The 16,922-nt window shown below is 39.5% G+C and overlaps 5 protein-coding genes and 1 long non-coding RNA gene across 8 annotated transcripts; 3 read left to right on the top strand and 3 right to left on the bottom strand.

The window, feature by feature from the left end:
* The first annotated feature begins 532 nt into the window (after positions 1 to 532).
* On the top strand, positions 533 to 1,750 carry LOC111596269 (gustatory receptor for bitter taste 22e-like). The gene is made up of 2 exons (XM_023310406.2): positions 533 to 1,540; positions 1,598 to 1,750. Exons 1-2 carry the CDS (start codon positions 533 to 535, stop codon positions 1,748 to 1,750), a joined length of 1,161 nt encoding a protein of 386 aa, XP_023166174.2.
* A 3,552-nt stretch (positions 1,751 to 5,302) lies between these two features.
* LOC111596270 lies at positions 5,303 to 5,710 on the bottom strand. Its single transcript, XM_023310409.2, has one exon. It carries the CDS (start codon positions 5,708 to 5,710, stop codon positions 5,303 to 5,305), a length of 408 nt encoding a protein of 135 aa, XP_023166177.2.
* Positions 5,711 to 6,249: 539 nt separating this feature from the next.
* LOC111596314 lies at positions 6,250 to 7,507 on the bottom strand. Of its 2 annotated transcripts, none has more exons than XM_023310478.2 (3): positions 7,386 to 7,507; positions 6,428 to 7,321; positions 6,250 to 6,368 (listed from the first exon to the last, which is right to left on the bottom strand). In XM_023310478.2, the coding sequence occupies exons 1-3, from the start codon at positions 7,448 to 7,450 to the stop codon at positions 6,287 to 6,289; spliced, it is 1,041 nt and encodes a 346-aa protein (XP_023166246.1). In that variant the 5' UTR covers positions 7,451 to 7,507; the 3' UTR covers positions 6,250 to 6,286. The 2 variants fall into 2 exon arrangements, with proteins under 2 accessions (XP_023166246.1, XP_023166248.1); XM_023310480.2 differs by having other exon boundaries at positions 6,251 to 6,368; positions 6,424 to 7,321; positions 7,386 to 7,506.
* An 871-nt stretch (positions 7,508 to 8,378) lies between these two features.
* Positions 8,379 to 16,085, top strand: LOC111596370. 2 transcript variants are annotated; one of them, XR_003944298.1, is made up of 4 exons: positions 8,380 to 8,491; positions 9,151 to 9,337; positions 10,061 to 13,485; positions 13,544 to 16,085. It is a non-coding gene; the product is annotated as an uncharacterized LOC111596370 (long non-coding RNA). The 2 variants fall into 2 exon arrangements; XR_002751249.2 differs by lacking the exon at positions 13,544 to 16,085 and having other exon boundaries at positions 8,379 to 8,491; positions 9,151 to 9,498; positions 10,061 to 12,212.
* On the top strand, positions 8,498 to 9,144 carry LOC111596369. Its single transcript, XM_023310566.2, has one exon. The coding sequence runs from the start codon at positions 8,564 to 8,566 to the stop codon at positions 9,008 to 9,010; it is 447 nt and encodes a 148-aa protein (XP_023166334.1). The 5' UTR covers positions 8,498 to 8,563; the 3' UTR covers positions 9,011 to 9,144.
* Positions 13,952 to 16,847, bottom strand: LOC111596368. The gene is made up of 2 exons (XM_023310565.2): positions 16,747 to 16,847; positions 13,952 to 16,671 (listed from the first exon to the last, which is right to left on the bottom strand). Exons 1-2 carry the CDS (start codon positions 16,778 to 16,780, stop codon positions 16,253 to 16,255), a joined length of 453 nt encoding a protein of 150 aa, XP_023166333.2. The 5' UTR covers positions 16,781 to 16,847; the 3' UTR covers positions 13,952 to 16,252.
* Between the last annotated feature and the right edge of the window lie 75 nt (positions 16,848 to 16,922).

Genomic DNA, 16,922 nt, shown 5'->3' with positions numbered 1-16,922 from the left:
AAACATAAATAAATACCTTATGTAAGCAACGGGTATTTCCTAGTCAGGCAGTCCCCTAATGAGGCAAGGCCTGCAGCATGTAAATTGATATGAATATGTTTATATACTTGAAAAGTCTCTAACTATATATACTACACAACTGACAAAAAATATTTATCGATTTCATGAAAGTTAAAAAAGTTATCGATTGTTGTAAGCAATCTATAACCAGTCAGACAGAGGAGCTCGGCTAGATCGACTTGACTGTTGCTGATTAACTATTTATTGTAGGTCATATAGGACATGCCAGACCTTACCTGTTTCTTATCAAATACAAAAGAGCAGCAATTAGTCGTATGTACCCCACATATATAGGCGATATATCAGCAATTCTAAAGACCGTATGGGTCTCAGATTATCTTGGCCAAATATATGAAGGATACACACGCATAATTCGTTATATCATATCATATTAGGGTAATTGATTTACCCTTCTTTATTTGCTCTTGATTTGGGGGCCTTCTCTTTGAATAAATGTATTCATTCGGTTATAATGTGGCAAGCGCGTCGCACTTGGCGTCACAAGTTGGCTCGGTTTAATCTATGGGCGACGCTCTATGGTTCCTGGGCTCTGGGTCTGTTCCCGTTCGTCTATGTGAGGAGCAGCAACAGACTGCGACGCTCGAAGTGGCTGATTGGATATGGAATTGTCATGAATCTTGGACTTGTTCTGATCTCCTTTCGCTATCACGAGGATACGGAAGTCAGTGATATGGTCGAGATATATCAGCGTAATGCTCTAGCCAAGCAAATCACTCAGATACAAGTTTACCTTATTTTAACCACGATTTTCGTCACGCTCTTCCGCAACTGGTGGGTCAGCGAGGAGCTTGGAAATATTTTGAATACTCTGCTTCAACTATACGAGCATCGACTTCAAGTTGATCGAGAATCGTTGGATTGTTCGAGCTTCGATAAATATGTTATCTATAAGAGCCTATCGATCTGGCTGGAGCTCATCTCCTTGTTGTGCCTCAAACTGGGATTTAATACGCCAATCAGCTACAAATTGTTCCTGGTCCTGGCGGCTTTCATGGCCATTCAACTGAGTATCCTGCTGCTGGGCATGCATTTCAATCTGGCTGTGCTCTTTATATATCGCTCGATTTGGCTCATAAATCGGGAATTAGTGATGCTGGCCAAGCAAAAGCAGCGCCAATTTAGACGCATTCACGATCTTCATGGCACCTACAGTCGTCTCTTAGCGCTCAGCACTCGATTGTCCTCCATTTACAGCTATCAAATGATCTTGTTCATGTTGTGCCTGCTGAGCGTGAATGTCCTGTCCCCATTCTACATGATTGTCTATAGCATTAGTTTGAAGAAGACCTTGACTTTCCTCCTGATCCTCAACTTTGGCCAAGGACTCGCTATTAACATTCTCGACTTTTGGATAAATATCGCCGTCTGCGAACTGACAGAGCGCGCAGCCGACACGACCTCAACAACTCTAAGGCTCTTTAATAATACAGCTAACGACGAGGTTTGGCTAGATCGCAGCGTAAGTGGCTTTACTTGTCTTTGTCTCATATCAAATATAAATCATCTTCTCTTATAGATCAATAACTTTGCATTATTTTGCGCCCATCGACGGCTCAGATTTACTCACTGCGGCTTGCTGCGTATAAACAATGCCATGGGCTTTCGCATGATCGTCACTTCTGTGCTTTATATTCTCTATTTAGTGCAGTTTGATTTCATGAATTTGTAAAATTAATATTAAGCGAAACATCTATCATACAAGCAATGGAAAGCATAGTCATCATAGACATGAACAACATGGAAAGCCTTTGAGCTTGTTAGACTCATGATGTTGTGAACGATTGAATTTAGAAATATATAATATATAAAATTGATAACTTATAATTTAAAACTAAACAAGTTAACTAATCAGTTTCGCATACAAAACTGCATTAGTTCAATGTCAATTGAAGCGAGAAATCAATAACAAAATGCGAGCGATTCTGCTAGGCGACAAGTGTTGCAGCAACAGCGAAAGCTGAGCAACGCTGGCAGCATGTTGCTAAGCAACCCAGCAACATTTATGGCACACTCTGCCTCTCGCTCTTTCTGGCTCATATTATTACTTGTAGTTCGCTCTCTCAGATAAAATTGAGTGGAGCTTTCACATTATTTATGAAGTGCATGCTCCAATGGCCTTTGTTTTGTTGCTAGTTGCTAAAAAATCCTTATTGCGACTTTCAGGAGCCGGACAGTCGCATTTGCTACACATGTGGGGAAGGTCAGAAAACCTTTTCTGCTGCTGCTGTTTATGAATTAGGGTCTCGGCAAAAATACGCAATAGATTTGAAAGTGATTGATTACGGGGCTCAGCTTACATGAAAGACCCAAATTGAACACATTTTAAAGGCTTTGCAGTACGCAATGTTCAAGTAATAAGAGATGGGCAGATAGAATTAGATTATTGCCCTGAAAAATACTTGAACTACATCAAAGCAGATTACGTCATGTAAAGATAGCAAGCCAAACAGTTATCGATAACTTATATCGATAACACACGTGAGCTTAATACATGTTCTATATATTTAAATAAATTTATTTGTAACCCATTTCAACTGCCCTCTTACATTTTTCATAACAATAATATACCCCATTTGATGACGCACTTACAGGGCATTCAAAGCAACCAAAGAATTATTTGTCTCTAACGGTCGCTTGCCTAATTGGGCTACTAATTGGTTAAGTTGCCTTCATAAATATGTCCTGCAAAAATTGACTCAAGAGAGACGAAGGGCGAGAGAGAACGCGCGCGAGCAGGATAGGCAGACAGAGATAAAGAGAGAGCAAGAGAAATGTATGGCTTGATATTTTTTAAGCAGCTTTACATATAAATTGCACACTTAAGCACACAACTCTTGAAACGCTCAACTATAAAGATTAGAAAACTGCAGACTTGTGTGAAACGTGACAGCAAAGTCTGAAGGACTAGCAGTTCCTCGCCCACCAACATGAAATTATTGTTGCTGCAGAAGCTAAAGCCCAGATAGGGTAAAGCAACATTTAAACTTTCCGAAACAACATTTTATACTTTAGATTTTAACTGTAACGTTAGAAAAAGTGAGAAAAAGTGAAAGGGAGAGGAGGAGAGAGAGGGAGAGAAAGAGAAAGAGAGAGAGAGATATAAAAGAGAGAGAGAGAGAGAGAGAGAAAGCGGGAGATAGAACAAAAAAGACAGAGCGAGAGAGAGGTAGGTATAGAGAGCGAACGAGAGGTAAAGGTGAAAGAGACTGTTCCTAATATATGATGATATAATATTACCCAAATTACATAGACAAATATATAAAAATATATAACTTGAAGAAAAATTAAAATTAATATTATTGATCTATAAGAAAAAGATTTTATAGCAAAATATATCCAGTTCATAATCGAAATTATTTAAATAGAAATCATTGAATGCCTGAATATCCTAATCGGTCCTCCATATTATATAATAAAAATACAAAAAATATCTGATATGATAAATGTTAGTCTATTATGTTAAGCTTGTAATTAGCTTGGGAATATTTCTTCATCAGGAAAATAGAGCCTGGATACTGGATACTGGAGTTTATTTATGGAACAAAGTTTTTATATATTCACTTGAATATTCAATTTGATTCTTCATATCTGCTATACTTCTCTGAGGTATTTCGTATAATGTATAATATATATATTTAAAGATATATATGTAACTTCATTGTGTCCATTAGTCATTTCTATGTGCCGCAAGACAGAGCTAAACCATTTAATTAATCATATTTAAGCCGGCTTAATACGTAATGCACACACATATGGCATACATATACCAGCTCGGCGGCAGTTGAACTTGGCGCTTACGCAGAGAGTAATGTATGTATGTCTAATAAATAGGAAATCACATTAAATAAGCCGCACAACCGAATGTTGACACCATTTTACGTGGCTTAATCTTGGTGCATTCGTCGGCCTGGGACGTCTCCTGCCCCATGACTTATGAATGAATTAAGCCACACATAGATCTCTCTCACATGGGAATCAGCATTGGCGCGATGGAGATGTATCTCGAGGTTCCGAATCAGTTCAATTGAACTGATTACTCAAATGAGCTAATTAACTCATACTGAATAGTTCAGGTAGTTGAATTGAACAAATTGAACTATTTCTATATATATCAGAGTAGTAATATATATCAGAGTAGTGACTCTTAGTTCAGTATCAGATCAATTTAACTAGTTATTTAAATGAAATAAGCTAATTATTTTTTATCATTAACCTTAGTATATGCGCATTTATGCAAAAATTCTCTATCTCATAAATTCTATTCAAATGAATCAAATGAACTAGCTCAAATGAATAAAATAAATGGTTGAGGATTTCATTTACTGCACTAAATGGCAAATGAATTGAAATTGTTCACAAACTTGAACTAGAATTGTCAACTTTAATTGAGAACTAGGAACTAGTTCATCAAAATAGACAAACCTCGGCCAAATGAACAGCAGCGCAGTCAAACCAAGAGGACAGTCATCCATTCTTTACCAAAACAGCAGGACAATTGCTGCACTGTTAGCTGCCCCCACCAGGCGTACAGAAGGGGCGGCCGGGGAAGTCTGTGAGGTATTCATCAGTATTTACGTCACGCAGCGCACAGAGGCTGAGAGTCTGAACCTTAATCCGCTGTTTGTGGATTGCGAACACGCTGTAGTAGGATATACATATATATATGTACGTGTGTGCGTGTGTGTGTGAGTGAGTGTGCTATGTTGACATTTCAATGACAGTTGCGAAAATGCAGGAAATGTTGAAAAACGGTGAAAATAAGTTTGGCTGCCATTTTGTGTTGTGGTTTTTCACTTTCAACTCGTTCGTAAATTTATGCAATTCGATTATCGCGAACAGATTTTAGTGGCTGACACACAAAAGTGCCTACGGCCTGGTATCGATTTAACAGCCACCAACGGACATACATGACTGCACAATGCTCGCCTATCTAATTGAATGATTTTTATCGATTTAAAGACAAGAATTTAAATGGCAGTAGGAATATATCGATTAGATTTATAAATATACAGGAAAAAATAAAGCTTACATATTATCCTTTACTTTAGGGGATGAAACCAAATCAGATATCAATCTAAACTCTATGCTTAGTTGACCATATTTTTAATTTTTAATTAGAATTGTTACCTCAAAACAAAGAAATCAACGTATCAATTGACAATTTATATATACATATATATAACTAGATATATATATATAAATATGTGCAAATAAGAGAATGCTAAAGTTGTATTGCCGGCTCTATATAGGGCAGCTCCAAGTTCTCGCTGCACGGCTGTGTTAGCATATCCTCCAACATGCGATTCAACGACTCCGAGCCCAAGGTATACTCCAAGCAGCCGTTGTTGCTCTTGTTTCCGCCAACGGACAGTGCTTGATCATCTTGATTGTCTCCATCGCTACTTAGAGCTGTTTTCAATTCAGCGCTTATCTGCTCAGATCCCATAATGTATGATTTTTCCAGCTTGTCTTCAATCGCCGCCGCTGATTTCGCCTGTGCGGCTGGCCCTGCGGAGGAAGACGCCGAAGTTGAGCTCTCGTCGTTGGCTATCTTCAGAATGCGCATTGACTGAGTGCTAAAGAGGAGTCCAGCACAAACGCTTATTAGCCATTCGATTACCGGCTTCATAGTTCTAAAATTTGGGATTTAAAGCGCCGATAGTTTACTTATTTCAAAAAATTGGTTACATATGTATATATGTTTGCCATATAGGCCTACTAATGCAAATGCTGAATGTGCTCATGTAATATGATTTCATATATGTGATATAAGCTTAAACTGAAATTTGAAAGCATTTGAAACCGATACTCGGCTCCGTTGTTACGTTTTTGTATACATATAAAGCAGTAGATTATAACATATTCATTACATAAATATACTAATTGGGAATTCAATATACTAATGGGGAATTCGTATAAGTATATAACAAGTGACTTTTTATACCGCTTATAAATAATATTTTCTAACAAAGTCTCTAAGCCTTAAACTTTTTAAATACACTTTAAAAGAATCAATTTTCAAATTGCTCAGGCAGAATCTAAATCATGTAGAATTGAATTAACTTTTTACATGTTAAAAACCTCAACTTAACTAAAATATTTCTAATTTCTAATTATCAACTAATGGTTATCTAATATGTAAACTAGAACACAGGGTTTATTCTTTGGATTATTATTATTATATTAATTTAAAGCTGAGGCACAGTTAAACAAAAATCATGACTTGATTAATGTCGCAGCAATTATATCTTGTTAAGCTGTTGCTGAACTTCCTTAGTGCGCTTAACCTGTCAAAGAGTAAGGCAATTATAGTCGATATACATCAATTTTAATATAACTTACCAACAGACAGACATTGGCAACAGACTGGGGACTTGGTCGCTCCTTGCGCAGCTTGATATGCTTATTGACAATTTGATAGTAGAAACTGCCATCCTTCTCCCGCAACATGAATCTTTCGCCACGATCGGAGCTGTCGGCTGTGCGCTCCTCTTTGTAGCGCTGTTCGGAGAGATAAGTGAGCAGATTCTGGCCATGTGTTTGCTGAATCTGTTGAAAGAGCGGATCAGGCTTTAGCTTAAAGTTAACAAAGTAATTGCCACAGTCCTTGAGCAAGCCATTGCTATTGCCGCTGGGTGGTATGCCAAAATGCACTTGCACTAGATCGTATTGTGCGAAATGGGCTTCTGGGAACACGGGTAGCTGCGCAATGGGTCTAGCATTGCTACCCGACTTGGTGGGATGGGAACACAATGGCTTTTCTATGTCCACAAATGTCTGCTGTACAATCTGCTTCTGTTGTTCCACACTGAACGACTCCAGCTCCAGTTGCTCCGTCTCCGGCTGTAGGCGTTGTAGACCTGTTCGTGGACGTGGCACAGCGGAGCGCTCCTTGGCAAAGAGTTCACGGCATTCCTGTGCACGTGTGGGAAAGCTATGTAATACCTTTGACTTTGGATTATTAATATTCAGCGCCTCAATGTCAGCCAACAATGCAGCGTCCTTGGCATCCATTTCAGTTGGCTCTCCAGTGAACGGGCCATAGTTCTGATTGATCAGATCGATATCGAACAACAGGTGAAGACCCTTAAATTGATAGCTAAACTGGGTTTCCAGCTGGGGAAAGGAAACGGGCTCCTCCGTAAAATCCATTAAGGTTTTGCCACATGGCAGAAATTTGCAGCCAACTGCCGGATCGGGTAGTTGATTGATGTACGTTATAGAGCAATTAAATGGATTGCTATCGCAATTAGGATCGCAAGATAGGCGTGTAATATCACAACAATTAAAACATTCGTACTTACAGCTTATCTTCCTTCTTTTTTAATTTATTTTTTGGTTCGTTTGAAGCCATTTTGTCGGGTGACATTAAAAAATCAAACTGATTTTATAATCAGTGCTGTATTACACTTATTTGAATACTTGCAGTGTTGTAAAACTCGATAATGATTTATAGTGCCCGCAAACAAGTCTACTTAAAGCTCTGATCTCTTTGTTAGCAGTGATTGAGTGAATTGAGTAACCGATCATTAAATATCGTATATTCGAAATTTTGTTGTAAGTTTCCATTTTTATTAATAATAATATATATTATGGATTCTAACACACTTTTAACATAGCAAATGATCAATTTATGTTGCCTATTCACCCGCTGAAAACAGTGTGATCAAAAAATATTGCATGCCTTTAGGCTGCATGTAAAAACCGTTTAATAAGTACCAATGGACGGGGTTATTAAAATGATTATTCGTTAAAGCATGAACATCAATAATTATAATAAATTTATCAAGAATCTGTATGTTGTCGTTTTGTTACAGAAGAACAAAGTAACTTGCCACAACTGTGCAGTATAATAAAACTAATTTGAAATAAAAACATATTCATGTTTATGTATTTGTTGATTTTCTAAAATATACCAATATTGAGAAAAACAACTATCGATACATTTTAAATATTATCGATAGCAGGCCATCCACAGAACTATTTTTTTTTTTTTTTTTTGAATATCTTAAACCGAGTTGGCAGGTAAATGGAAACTGAAAAGCTGACCTGCTTGGCAATATAATAGGGTGCAATTTAATAATTCTTTTTAACAAACGAAATCTAAATAAAAATAAAAACCATTCTATAAAACTTCTTGAAATAATATTATATTTTCTTAAAATTAGTTTTATGCATTGCTCAGCTCTCTCCACTTCCAAGAAAAGACTGTAAACTCAAGTACTACATTCGGCAGCGCCGAGTAGCAATACGTTTCGATGCTGCGAGCAGTGCTATAAATAACGTGTCGCTCTCAGTATTTCGAGCATTCTCTATTGAACAGTCGTACAGTGAAGACGTGTTATAATTCAAAAGTTTAGTTTCTGGAAAGTGCCAGACAGTGAGTGAGCAACTCTTAGCAGCAGAAGAGGTGTGTTTGTATGTGTGTATACTAAACAGAAAGTTATTGACAAAAAGAAAAAAATTAAAATCATCATACAAGATGGTTGCATATTATGATGAATTCGATAATGTTGAGCAGCCAAAAACCTTAACATATTGGGTGCGAAATTTTCGCATGAAACGCATGCAAATGCGTCGTAAATTGCGGGGCTCTGGCAGCCTACGCGTGAACGCCATTTTGTCGACGGCTCTCTTCAATGCTGAACATGAGCTGCGCAGAAAGCAGCAGGAACGATTTAGTCGTTGGCTCGACGTCCAAACGAAATTTATTCCCAACGGCAACAAAATCCACAATAACAACTACAACGAAAAATTTCATCATGCTTGTGACGTCACGACGGAAACGGAGACGGAAGAATTTGAACGTCGCAATGTCGAAAATAATTTGTGGCAAAGCGAACTAAGTGGCCTCGACAAATTTTTAAGCAGTCTAAGCAGCAGCAACAATAACAACAATAGCCATTGCGCCATTGCAGTGAGCAGTTAGTTAAAAAGAGACAAACATATATACTTGGATATATGAGAAATGTGTTTAGCTTAAAAATTCGTCATGAATAACTTGTTTATTAATTTCTTTGATATATTTGTTAAATTAGTTTTATTACGAAAGAAATTTCTCATTTGCAGTTGCAATACGTGTGCAAACCTGTTATACATACATAGATTGTAATGAAAAAATGTGAAGGCTGTGAAGAAGAGTGTGATATGATGAGGACGAGCAAATGGCCTTCGTAACAGAGCGAGTGGTGTGAGTCATGAGCAACTGCTGTCAATCAACGCTCACCAGAAGCCTTTGGTCCGGAATTCACACTCGGTTTGTAAATTTATCTAATCAATTAGCTATAATTTAGTAATATTGTTTCTGAAACTAGCCATGTTCATAGTAAGCGACAAGAAAAAACGTTTTTAGTGGCTTGTGTACCTGAGGGTTGTTTAGCACAAAGACGACACATATATACATACATGCATACATAGGTACGTACACGAACGACGCCATTTTGAAATTTGTCTGTATACACAAATGCATATGTGTACGAACATGTGCTGTGTAGGTATGTATGTGTAGATACAGACAAGGTTTTTGTTTCGCGGAACAGCCATATTTGTGTATTTGTTATATACATACATATATTTCAAAGTATATGTATATATATACATACATGCCTTTGTTTTTGGGTTTTCTTTTGTGCATGGGCAAACCTTAGGTAGACTTGTATGCTATTTATATTTTTATCAGTGCGTCCGCTTCTATGAAATAATTGAGTCAGAAATGCAAGTGATTCATATTGAATCGGAGAAGTAGATATCAAGATGATATTTTAGGTTTAACTCTCTTAATCTGTCGTCGTTAGCTACATTCTAAAAATGTATATAGAAAAATTACCTGGAACTGATAAATGTATGTAAGATAAATAAAACTAAACTTTTATGTAATTTTGAAATCAGTGTTGCCTTTATTTTTACATGTCTAAGTCTCTCACAACTCTCTGTCACTTTGTCGTAAACATATTCGTCTATAACTGATTTTGTTTTACAGTTTTCCTGCTCCTCGAAACGTTAATGGCAACGATGAGGAGGAACGGAACACTTGACAAACAACAAGAGCAGCCTCACCGAAACAGACAAACATTAAATCGATGGGCAATGAAATCGATACCTACCTACCTACCTGCATCATCAATCAATCCGATAATCGTCTGATATGATTTTCGTTTTATCACTGAGTGAGTCTTCACGTCTGTCCGTCTTCTACATCCACAATGGCAGCCAGTTGCACACCAGCCGATCCTACACAGTTGGCCGAAACAGCAAATTAGCAGCGGCAGCAGCAGCAGCAAACACCACCGAGTCTCCCTTAACCAAAATGCCAGATGCAGCTGACAGATAAATGGGGACAAGGCGGAATTGCGCGCGGCAGCAGCAGCTTGAGCTCAACAGCAAACACGTGTGTGTGCCTTAGCTTCCTGGTCGGTTACCACCATCACAACAATCACTACCTACTATACATAAAGCGGTTAGCAGTTGCTGACGGCACCTACTACCACCAATCCACACAGATATCTCTGCATACACGCGGTATTCGTATATCAGCTGCGAACGCAAAAACAATTACTTTTTAAAACAGATTTACAGCAAAAGGAAAACATGAAATGGAATCTCTTCGTCGTTTCGTCGTCGTCGTCGTCGTCGTCAACATCATCAGCAACTTCTCAGCATCGTCGTATTCTACTTATCGCTTCACTTCTTCACTTGAATTTGGTGGCACGTAAGCCGTATCGAATTTTTCTTCTTGATTAACTCTTGAATTGCAGTTAAGATATACAATGAAAAACTCTTATCCACACACTCCATGAAGAGTGAGGGGCTGCACACTTATCTACAGATTGATAGAGGAATTGGAATTGGCGAACTTGTATCGTAATATAGGAAGAAGTTTGATATTTTGTTTGTCACTATTGCTATGTTTAGCATAAATACGTGGGCTTCAATTTTTTTGTAGCGACGCGTCACAGTTGAACAGTGCCTGTGAGCGTCTGGTTTCATCAATGGACACTCGCATCCATTCCTAGCATTCATGGTCTGAAAGTATAAGATCAACCTCCTTTAAACGACCGCCATGAGGACACCTCCTAAACTTTAGGACACAACATTTCTCGTTTATATATATTTTTTAGCGACGTGACGCAGTTGAACGGTGCCTGCGTGCGTCTGCAAGGATATGACCAAGCAAGACACAGAATATGTCCAAGTCATCTTTTCTATCAATCAAGTTGCAAGTTTAGAAGTACGCCAGGATTACAAGTCGAGATAAAGAACTGGCCAAAAACTCGTAACTCGTTTCTTAATACTTAACAAGAAAAAATGTTGCGTTTGTTTCTCTTTTAGCATTTTGAGCCTATGGTCTGTTCATTAAGAGCTGAAACCGAGAAACTAATTTACGAACTTTGATGGATGGTCATAATCGTGGATAGCGTAACTTTTACTATTTTCTACTCTTAATTTGGTTCTTGTAGCCAACAAATATGTTTCGTAAACGTGTTTATATGATTTCCAGCCAGGCGGCAAAGACTATATATCTGAACGACAGTGAGGTGGACATATTGTCCCGGACAATGGTCGGAGGAACCTGTTGAGCACAATATCAATATAACAGAAAGACGAAAAGAATCAAGCGTAAATTTTGAGATTTTGCCAAACAAAAACATTTCTTTTTGTATTTTATAGCAATATGACGCAGTTGAACGGTGCCTGCGCGCATATTGGAAGTTGTTAATCCCCATAAATAGGGTAATACTTCTTGTAGTCAAGCGAGGAAACGCCAGCTAAAGGATTTTCATGTAAATTATGCGATTTCCCCTGTGCAAAATTCTTCCTTTTTGTATCTTGTAGCTAAATAACCGCAGTTGAATGTGCCTGCGCATATCAGTCGGTAGCTTTCCAAAATGATAAAGGATAAAGATGCCGAGTCGGCGAGGAAGTGAAGACTTGGTACTTTACCAGGGGCACCCCTTAAAGACATCAGCAACGATAAAGGATTTGTTACAGAAGTTTACTTTCTCTATTTACCTCCAGCTTTATTTCTAAGCATGTCATGTATTAATTGCAGTGACGTTTCTTGGTTGCTACCCTCTCGGAAAAGCGCACATAAAACCGAATACCCATAGCAAAATTTCTTGGGGCAATGAGAATGAAATGCCAACTTGAATGCAAAATAACACCTCGACACTTGACCAACATCATCCCAGTCGATAGATAACCCTGTGAACTGAACTGAACTGAACTGTGAAGGTCAGCCCGACACTGAATACATCTTGAATTGCTTAAATATGTTTTACAGCCAAATGAAAAGACGATATTGAAGTACTTGCATAATATACGTACATTAAAGCCATCATCACATATTGCCATCATTAGAACAAGGATAGGCCTTCCTTCTATCACTTGGGATTCAATTCACGGCGTGAGAAATTTGTTCGATTACCATTTTTGCTTTGCACTTTCACTTTTGCAGCGATGTATGAGACAGTTGAATAATGAGCTTAAGGCTACTGCAAATTACGTTTTGGGAACGCTCTGGAGGTACAATATGTACACACGAATTCTTTTTCTTTTCCAACTACTAGCTTTCACACTACAAAATCGTTAAAGGGAATCAAAAACGATACATCAAGTTCATCCAGCTAGGTACAATCTTCAAGCAATGCCAGCACCACAACAACAAAATGTTTAACAGCCGCTGCAGCTGCCTTTTGATGGCCAATGCGAGTCGAGTACAGAAAGATTGGCGCTGAATCACAGATCCAAGTAGATCGCTTTGTACCATTGTACAATTTAACGTTTTTACATTACAGAAAACGTAAACTGCACGATATTGGGCAACAATTGTCGTCTACTGGCTAATGGCTAGTTGGTAGTTGATGCACTCCAGCTCCTACGCACTCACGACCACTTAAACACGAGGAGCAGACTGTTCCCTCTATTGAGGCGGCATCACAGCCTAGCTCGGCCAAGACGAAGCTGGGTCAGCTCTCAGTCCAGCACGTAATGCATTGCACCGCATAGAAATATGCGCTCGGTCCGCGCTAAAGGGAAACAAATGCGTTTGGACCGAGACCCGCCACACCACACAATCACCAGCACTCGCTTAAGAGGCGAGCTGATGTGTTGTCGTTGTTATCGGGCAGCTGCCTGCAAGTACGCTACCGGCATTCAAGCATCGTCGCCGCCGTCGCCTCGTCTCGCTTTCAGCATTTTGTGCGTCCTGCAAATGTATGTATTGTAGTATGTGGTAGAGAAGCAGCTATGAAGCCTTAACGATCCGACCTGAGGAACTCGTGCTCGTGGCTTATCGCAAAAGGGAATCAAATGCGACTAGTGTTCAAGCATCAAATTGAATCCTGTGCAGCAGCAGTCGCGACAGATGACAACGATCAAGAGATCGCAGAACAGACGGCGGTGGTGGTATTCAACTGGTTCTATAATCTGTTGTGTAACTTATCCGCTCACTCCCATTTCTTAGGTCGCACATATTTTTAACAGAATATAACCCCCCGGTAATCAAATCCATCGCAAAGGGAATCAAATGCGATTAGTGTTCGATGACGAAGAAGCTAGCTAGTTGAATCAGCTCTACGCTACGCTACGCTTCGATTTGCCAGTTGAGCGCTTAACTCCTGGTGCACCGTTCAACATTCCGCAAATGGGAAACAATTGCGAGGTGGTACTGCAGCAACGCACACACACACAGACACACTCTCACGCACACACATGCGGGATTACCTGTTATGTGCCAGCCCAAAAAGAGCATCCGAATCCTCAAGATGAAGAGCGCACCATACAGCGAGCGAGCAAGCAAGCAGGCAGGCAGGGAATCGATGCCAGCATCATTTTGTATAGCTGATCTTTGTCGTCATCTTTATCCATTTTGTTGTTGTTGTTGTTGGTGTGTACTTGTTTTTCAGATAACTACTCTTCCAGCCTGGTCGACGTTCAGTCTGTCCAGCCAGCACACGTCAAGTTGTTCTCGAAGGGAATCCATGAGACACGCGCTACATTTATTTACATGTATCTTCTATGTTATTTTGCATTTTTTTTTTTCGTTCTTTTTTGTATCTTAGATATTTACGTATTTTAGATCATACAATGAAGTATGTATCTTTCCGTTGAGGCGATCTCTAATGCAAAATGAAAATCTTCTGGCCCAGAGCCTTTGTCAACTATAATAATGTATATTGTACAGCCATGTAAATGTGCTCAAACATGTTACCTTTTAAAAATTGTATAAGTTTTCGATACTGGTATTGTAAGATTCAATTGTATTTGTATTATTGTAAAACTGTGACATGTACATATTAGTATGGCTTAAGAAACGGCAGGGACGAATCGTTCGTAGATGAACTCGACTGACGAGGATCCCCTGGTGATGTTCAGCCCGCCCGTAATGTGAGAGAGTGAAGGAGCGACTTGAATGAAACAACTTCATTTCTCTACGGGCCTGCCCATATCTTTGTCTATCGATCTTCAGGGGCTCTCGATGAGAGGGGAAGGGACGAGACAATCAACCGTTCAAATTTGGCTGGCAGAAATAGCTACAACTCTGGGCGTACTTTTAATTATAACCTGATCGACAATTCAACCATCCACCATCCCATGTGCTGAGATTGAATCTCTTCCGAGCTTGGTTGTTTTCCTAAGTCGAGTCAGATGTCGGCGCAGCGCTTTTAATCGACATTTTCTTGTTGACGAGCTGGAGCTGCAAGGGTCCTTTATAATCATCTTTTACGGCATTGACGATTTATCACAAAACAAACACATCTGCACGTACCTCTGGAGGTCTTCGTTAGGAACAAACCTTAAACTAGTTGGGAGCATTTTCATCTTTGTCACTACTGCATCCAGTCCGAGGCAAATAGGCAGAACTCAACCGATTTTCGAACTACAATTCTACTACTGCTACTACTAATATTGCGAAAACAAATCATCATTTTCATCGACACGACCGACCGCCTGCACAAATCACCCTTCTCTTCGTACGATGGCTAGCATATATACGCATAGGATACTTTTTGAATCTCTGGTTGGACAACTGCAGCCTCAACTTTAAGAAATCTTGCTTCGCATCGATAATACACACACATTTCCCTGCATTAGTGTTCGCTGGCAGCGATAGGAACTTTCATTATTTTATTCTGCTACTCCACTACTTTATTCTACTACTCGACCCCCACACTATATGGCTGAAGATGAGGCCGTTTATTTCTGACGTTTTCTGAGAGGACATCGTTTCGGGCAATTAGGATTTTTTTTGAGCATTGAGAATATACTTTCTGACATCTTGGAGCAACAACTGGTATACTTTACGACGGCAGCGCGGGACTCATAGAATTGACTGCGGCGTGGGATACCATCAGAACTGACGGCGGCGAGGGATTCGCAAATTTTCGATGTGGGACCTTTAGGGCTTCGGTTAGGCGAGGGCGCTAGGTACAACACTTCTATAGGATTAATGAGGCGACGGTGTATTGACTGCGGCGAGGGACTTTGCGGAGGACTTCGTGGGATTTGCAAACTGACGGCGGCGGGGGAGTTGCGAGCGGACTGCTGCGTGGGAGCTCCTGACTGCGGCGTGGGATCATTGACGGCGGCGTGGGAGTTGCGCGACTGCAGCGTGGGAACATTGACGGCGGCGTGGGATTATATTCCATTTTTAAAACATCGGGGTTTGCTTTTCTTTATGATCATCGTCGGTATTCCCCAAGAACTACAACGTAGCGAAAATCATACGTTCAAAGCTGATATACTTACATAATTAGCTATGCTCTACCTTTATACAACCGTCATCCATATAGAACCACCGACTTAGTGCTTAATTGAACATCAATAACCTGCACCCTTGACCTAATAACCCCATGAGTGGAGCCAATCATCATATCAACATATCAACATTTACTGTACTATATAAACGTTCCTGGAATACCGGAAAGCAATTTAACACGATGATCCAGATAATCTAATGTCATTTGAAATCGGATTATCTGCGCAATAAATTTGGTTTGAAAGAAGAAAAGTTTTTTGAATTTGAACTTTACTAATCCCGACGATCTGAACGCATAAAAATGGAAGACGAAGAAACTGGATTATCTGAAAAATAAATATTTGAAAAAAGAAAATAAATTTGATTGTTCTCATTTAAGACTTGGCTTTACTTTAACTTGGAAATATTCGGGCTCTACCAAAACTTGAAAAGTCTTGCGTATGGGTAAGTGCTATTGGTTGGAGCGCCTTTGGTATAGTTAAAATTTCCATGGGTAGTACCATTGGGGTAATAAGGCTGAGCGTTAAATCCATAGGTGCCATTAGGTTGGAATGGTGTACCGGAGCCGAAGAGGTTGTTACTGAATCCTATGTTTGGCTGTTGCACTGCTCCCTGGTATGGTGCGGCATATTGTGGACTGCTCTGCACGGGATGTATAACTCCACTCTGATTGAAGCCTCCGTTATAAGGTCTAGTATTATTATATCTTGGAGCACTCCATGGCTGGTAGTTAGCTGCCGGCTTGAAGTGCGTTGCATTCGCACGGCGCGAATGCGGATTGAATTTCAGTGAAAATGAAGTTGCCTCAAGGTTGAAACAGGCAAACAGCAGAGCTGTGGAGGAATCAAATTCAAGATGTTTAGCGGGAGCAGAAGCTGCATACAAACACTGATAATAATAAAGCTAACCTATGCTGAAAAGCAGCTGATAAGATTTTAACATCTTGATAAGGTATTTCGCAGGCTCCGCTACCGTGTGTGCTATACGCTTCGAGGTTTGAAATAAAACTGAAGACGGAAATTTGATGACAGGCTGTATGTTATCAGCCTTCCACGTCTCGTATACCCTGCATCCGAAAATGTTC

Source organism: Drosophila hydei, unplaced genomic scaffold, assembly GCF_003285905.1.
Source record: "Drosophila hydei strain 15085-1641.00,03,60 unplaced genomic scaffold, DhydRS2 tig00008116-arrow-pilon, whole genome shotgun sequence".
Classification (NCBI taxonomy): Eukaryota; Metazoa; Arthropoda; class Insecta; order Diptera; family Drosophilidae; genus Drosophila; species Drosophila hydei.
The sequence above is the reverse complement of the archived record's forward strand: the minus strand, read 5'-3'. Positions and strand labels throughout refer to the sequence as shown.

Excerpts from the sequence above, each read along its gene's own strand:
- LOC111596269 (XM_023310406.2), top strand. The coding sequence starts at position 533 with ATGTGGCAAGCGCGTCGCACTTGGCGTCACAAGTTGGCTCGGTTTAAT. Across the intron at positions 1,541-1,597 it reads AGGTTTGGCTAGATCGCAGC|ATCAATAACTTTGCATTATT; the intron begins GTAAGTGGCTTT and ends CTTCTCTTATAG.
- LOC111596270 (XM_023310409.2), bottom strand. The coding sequence starts at position 5,710 with ATGAAGCCGGTAATCGAATGGCTAATAAGCGTTTGTGCTGGACTCCTC.
- LOC111596314 (XM_023310478.2), bottom strand. The coding sequence starts at position 7,450 with ATGTCACCCGACAAAATGGCTTCAAACGAACCAAAAAATAAATTAAAA. Across the intron at positions 7,322-7,385 it reads AAAAAGAAGGAAGATAAGCT|CAATCCATTTAATTGCTCTA; the intron begins GTAAGTACGAAT and ends TAATTGCGATAG. Across the intron at positions 6,369-6,427 it reads TCTGTTGCCAATGTCTGTCT|GTTAAGCGCACTAAGGAAGT; the intron begins GTTGGTAAGTTA and ends ACTCTTTGACAG.
- LOC111596369 (XM_023310566.2), top strand. The coding sequence starts at position 8,564 with ATGGTTGCATATTATGATGAATTCGATAATGTTGAGCAGCCAAAAACC.
- LOC111596368 (XM_023310565.2), bottom strand. The coding sequence starts at position 16,780 with ATGTTAAAATCTTATCAGCTGCTTTTCAGCATAG. Across the intron at positions 16,672-16,746 it reads TCAGCTGCTTTTCAGCATAG|CTCTGCTGTTTGCCTGTTTC; the intron begins GTTAGCTTTATT and ends ATTCCTCCACAG.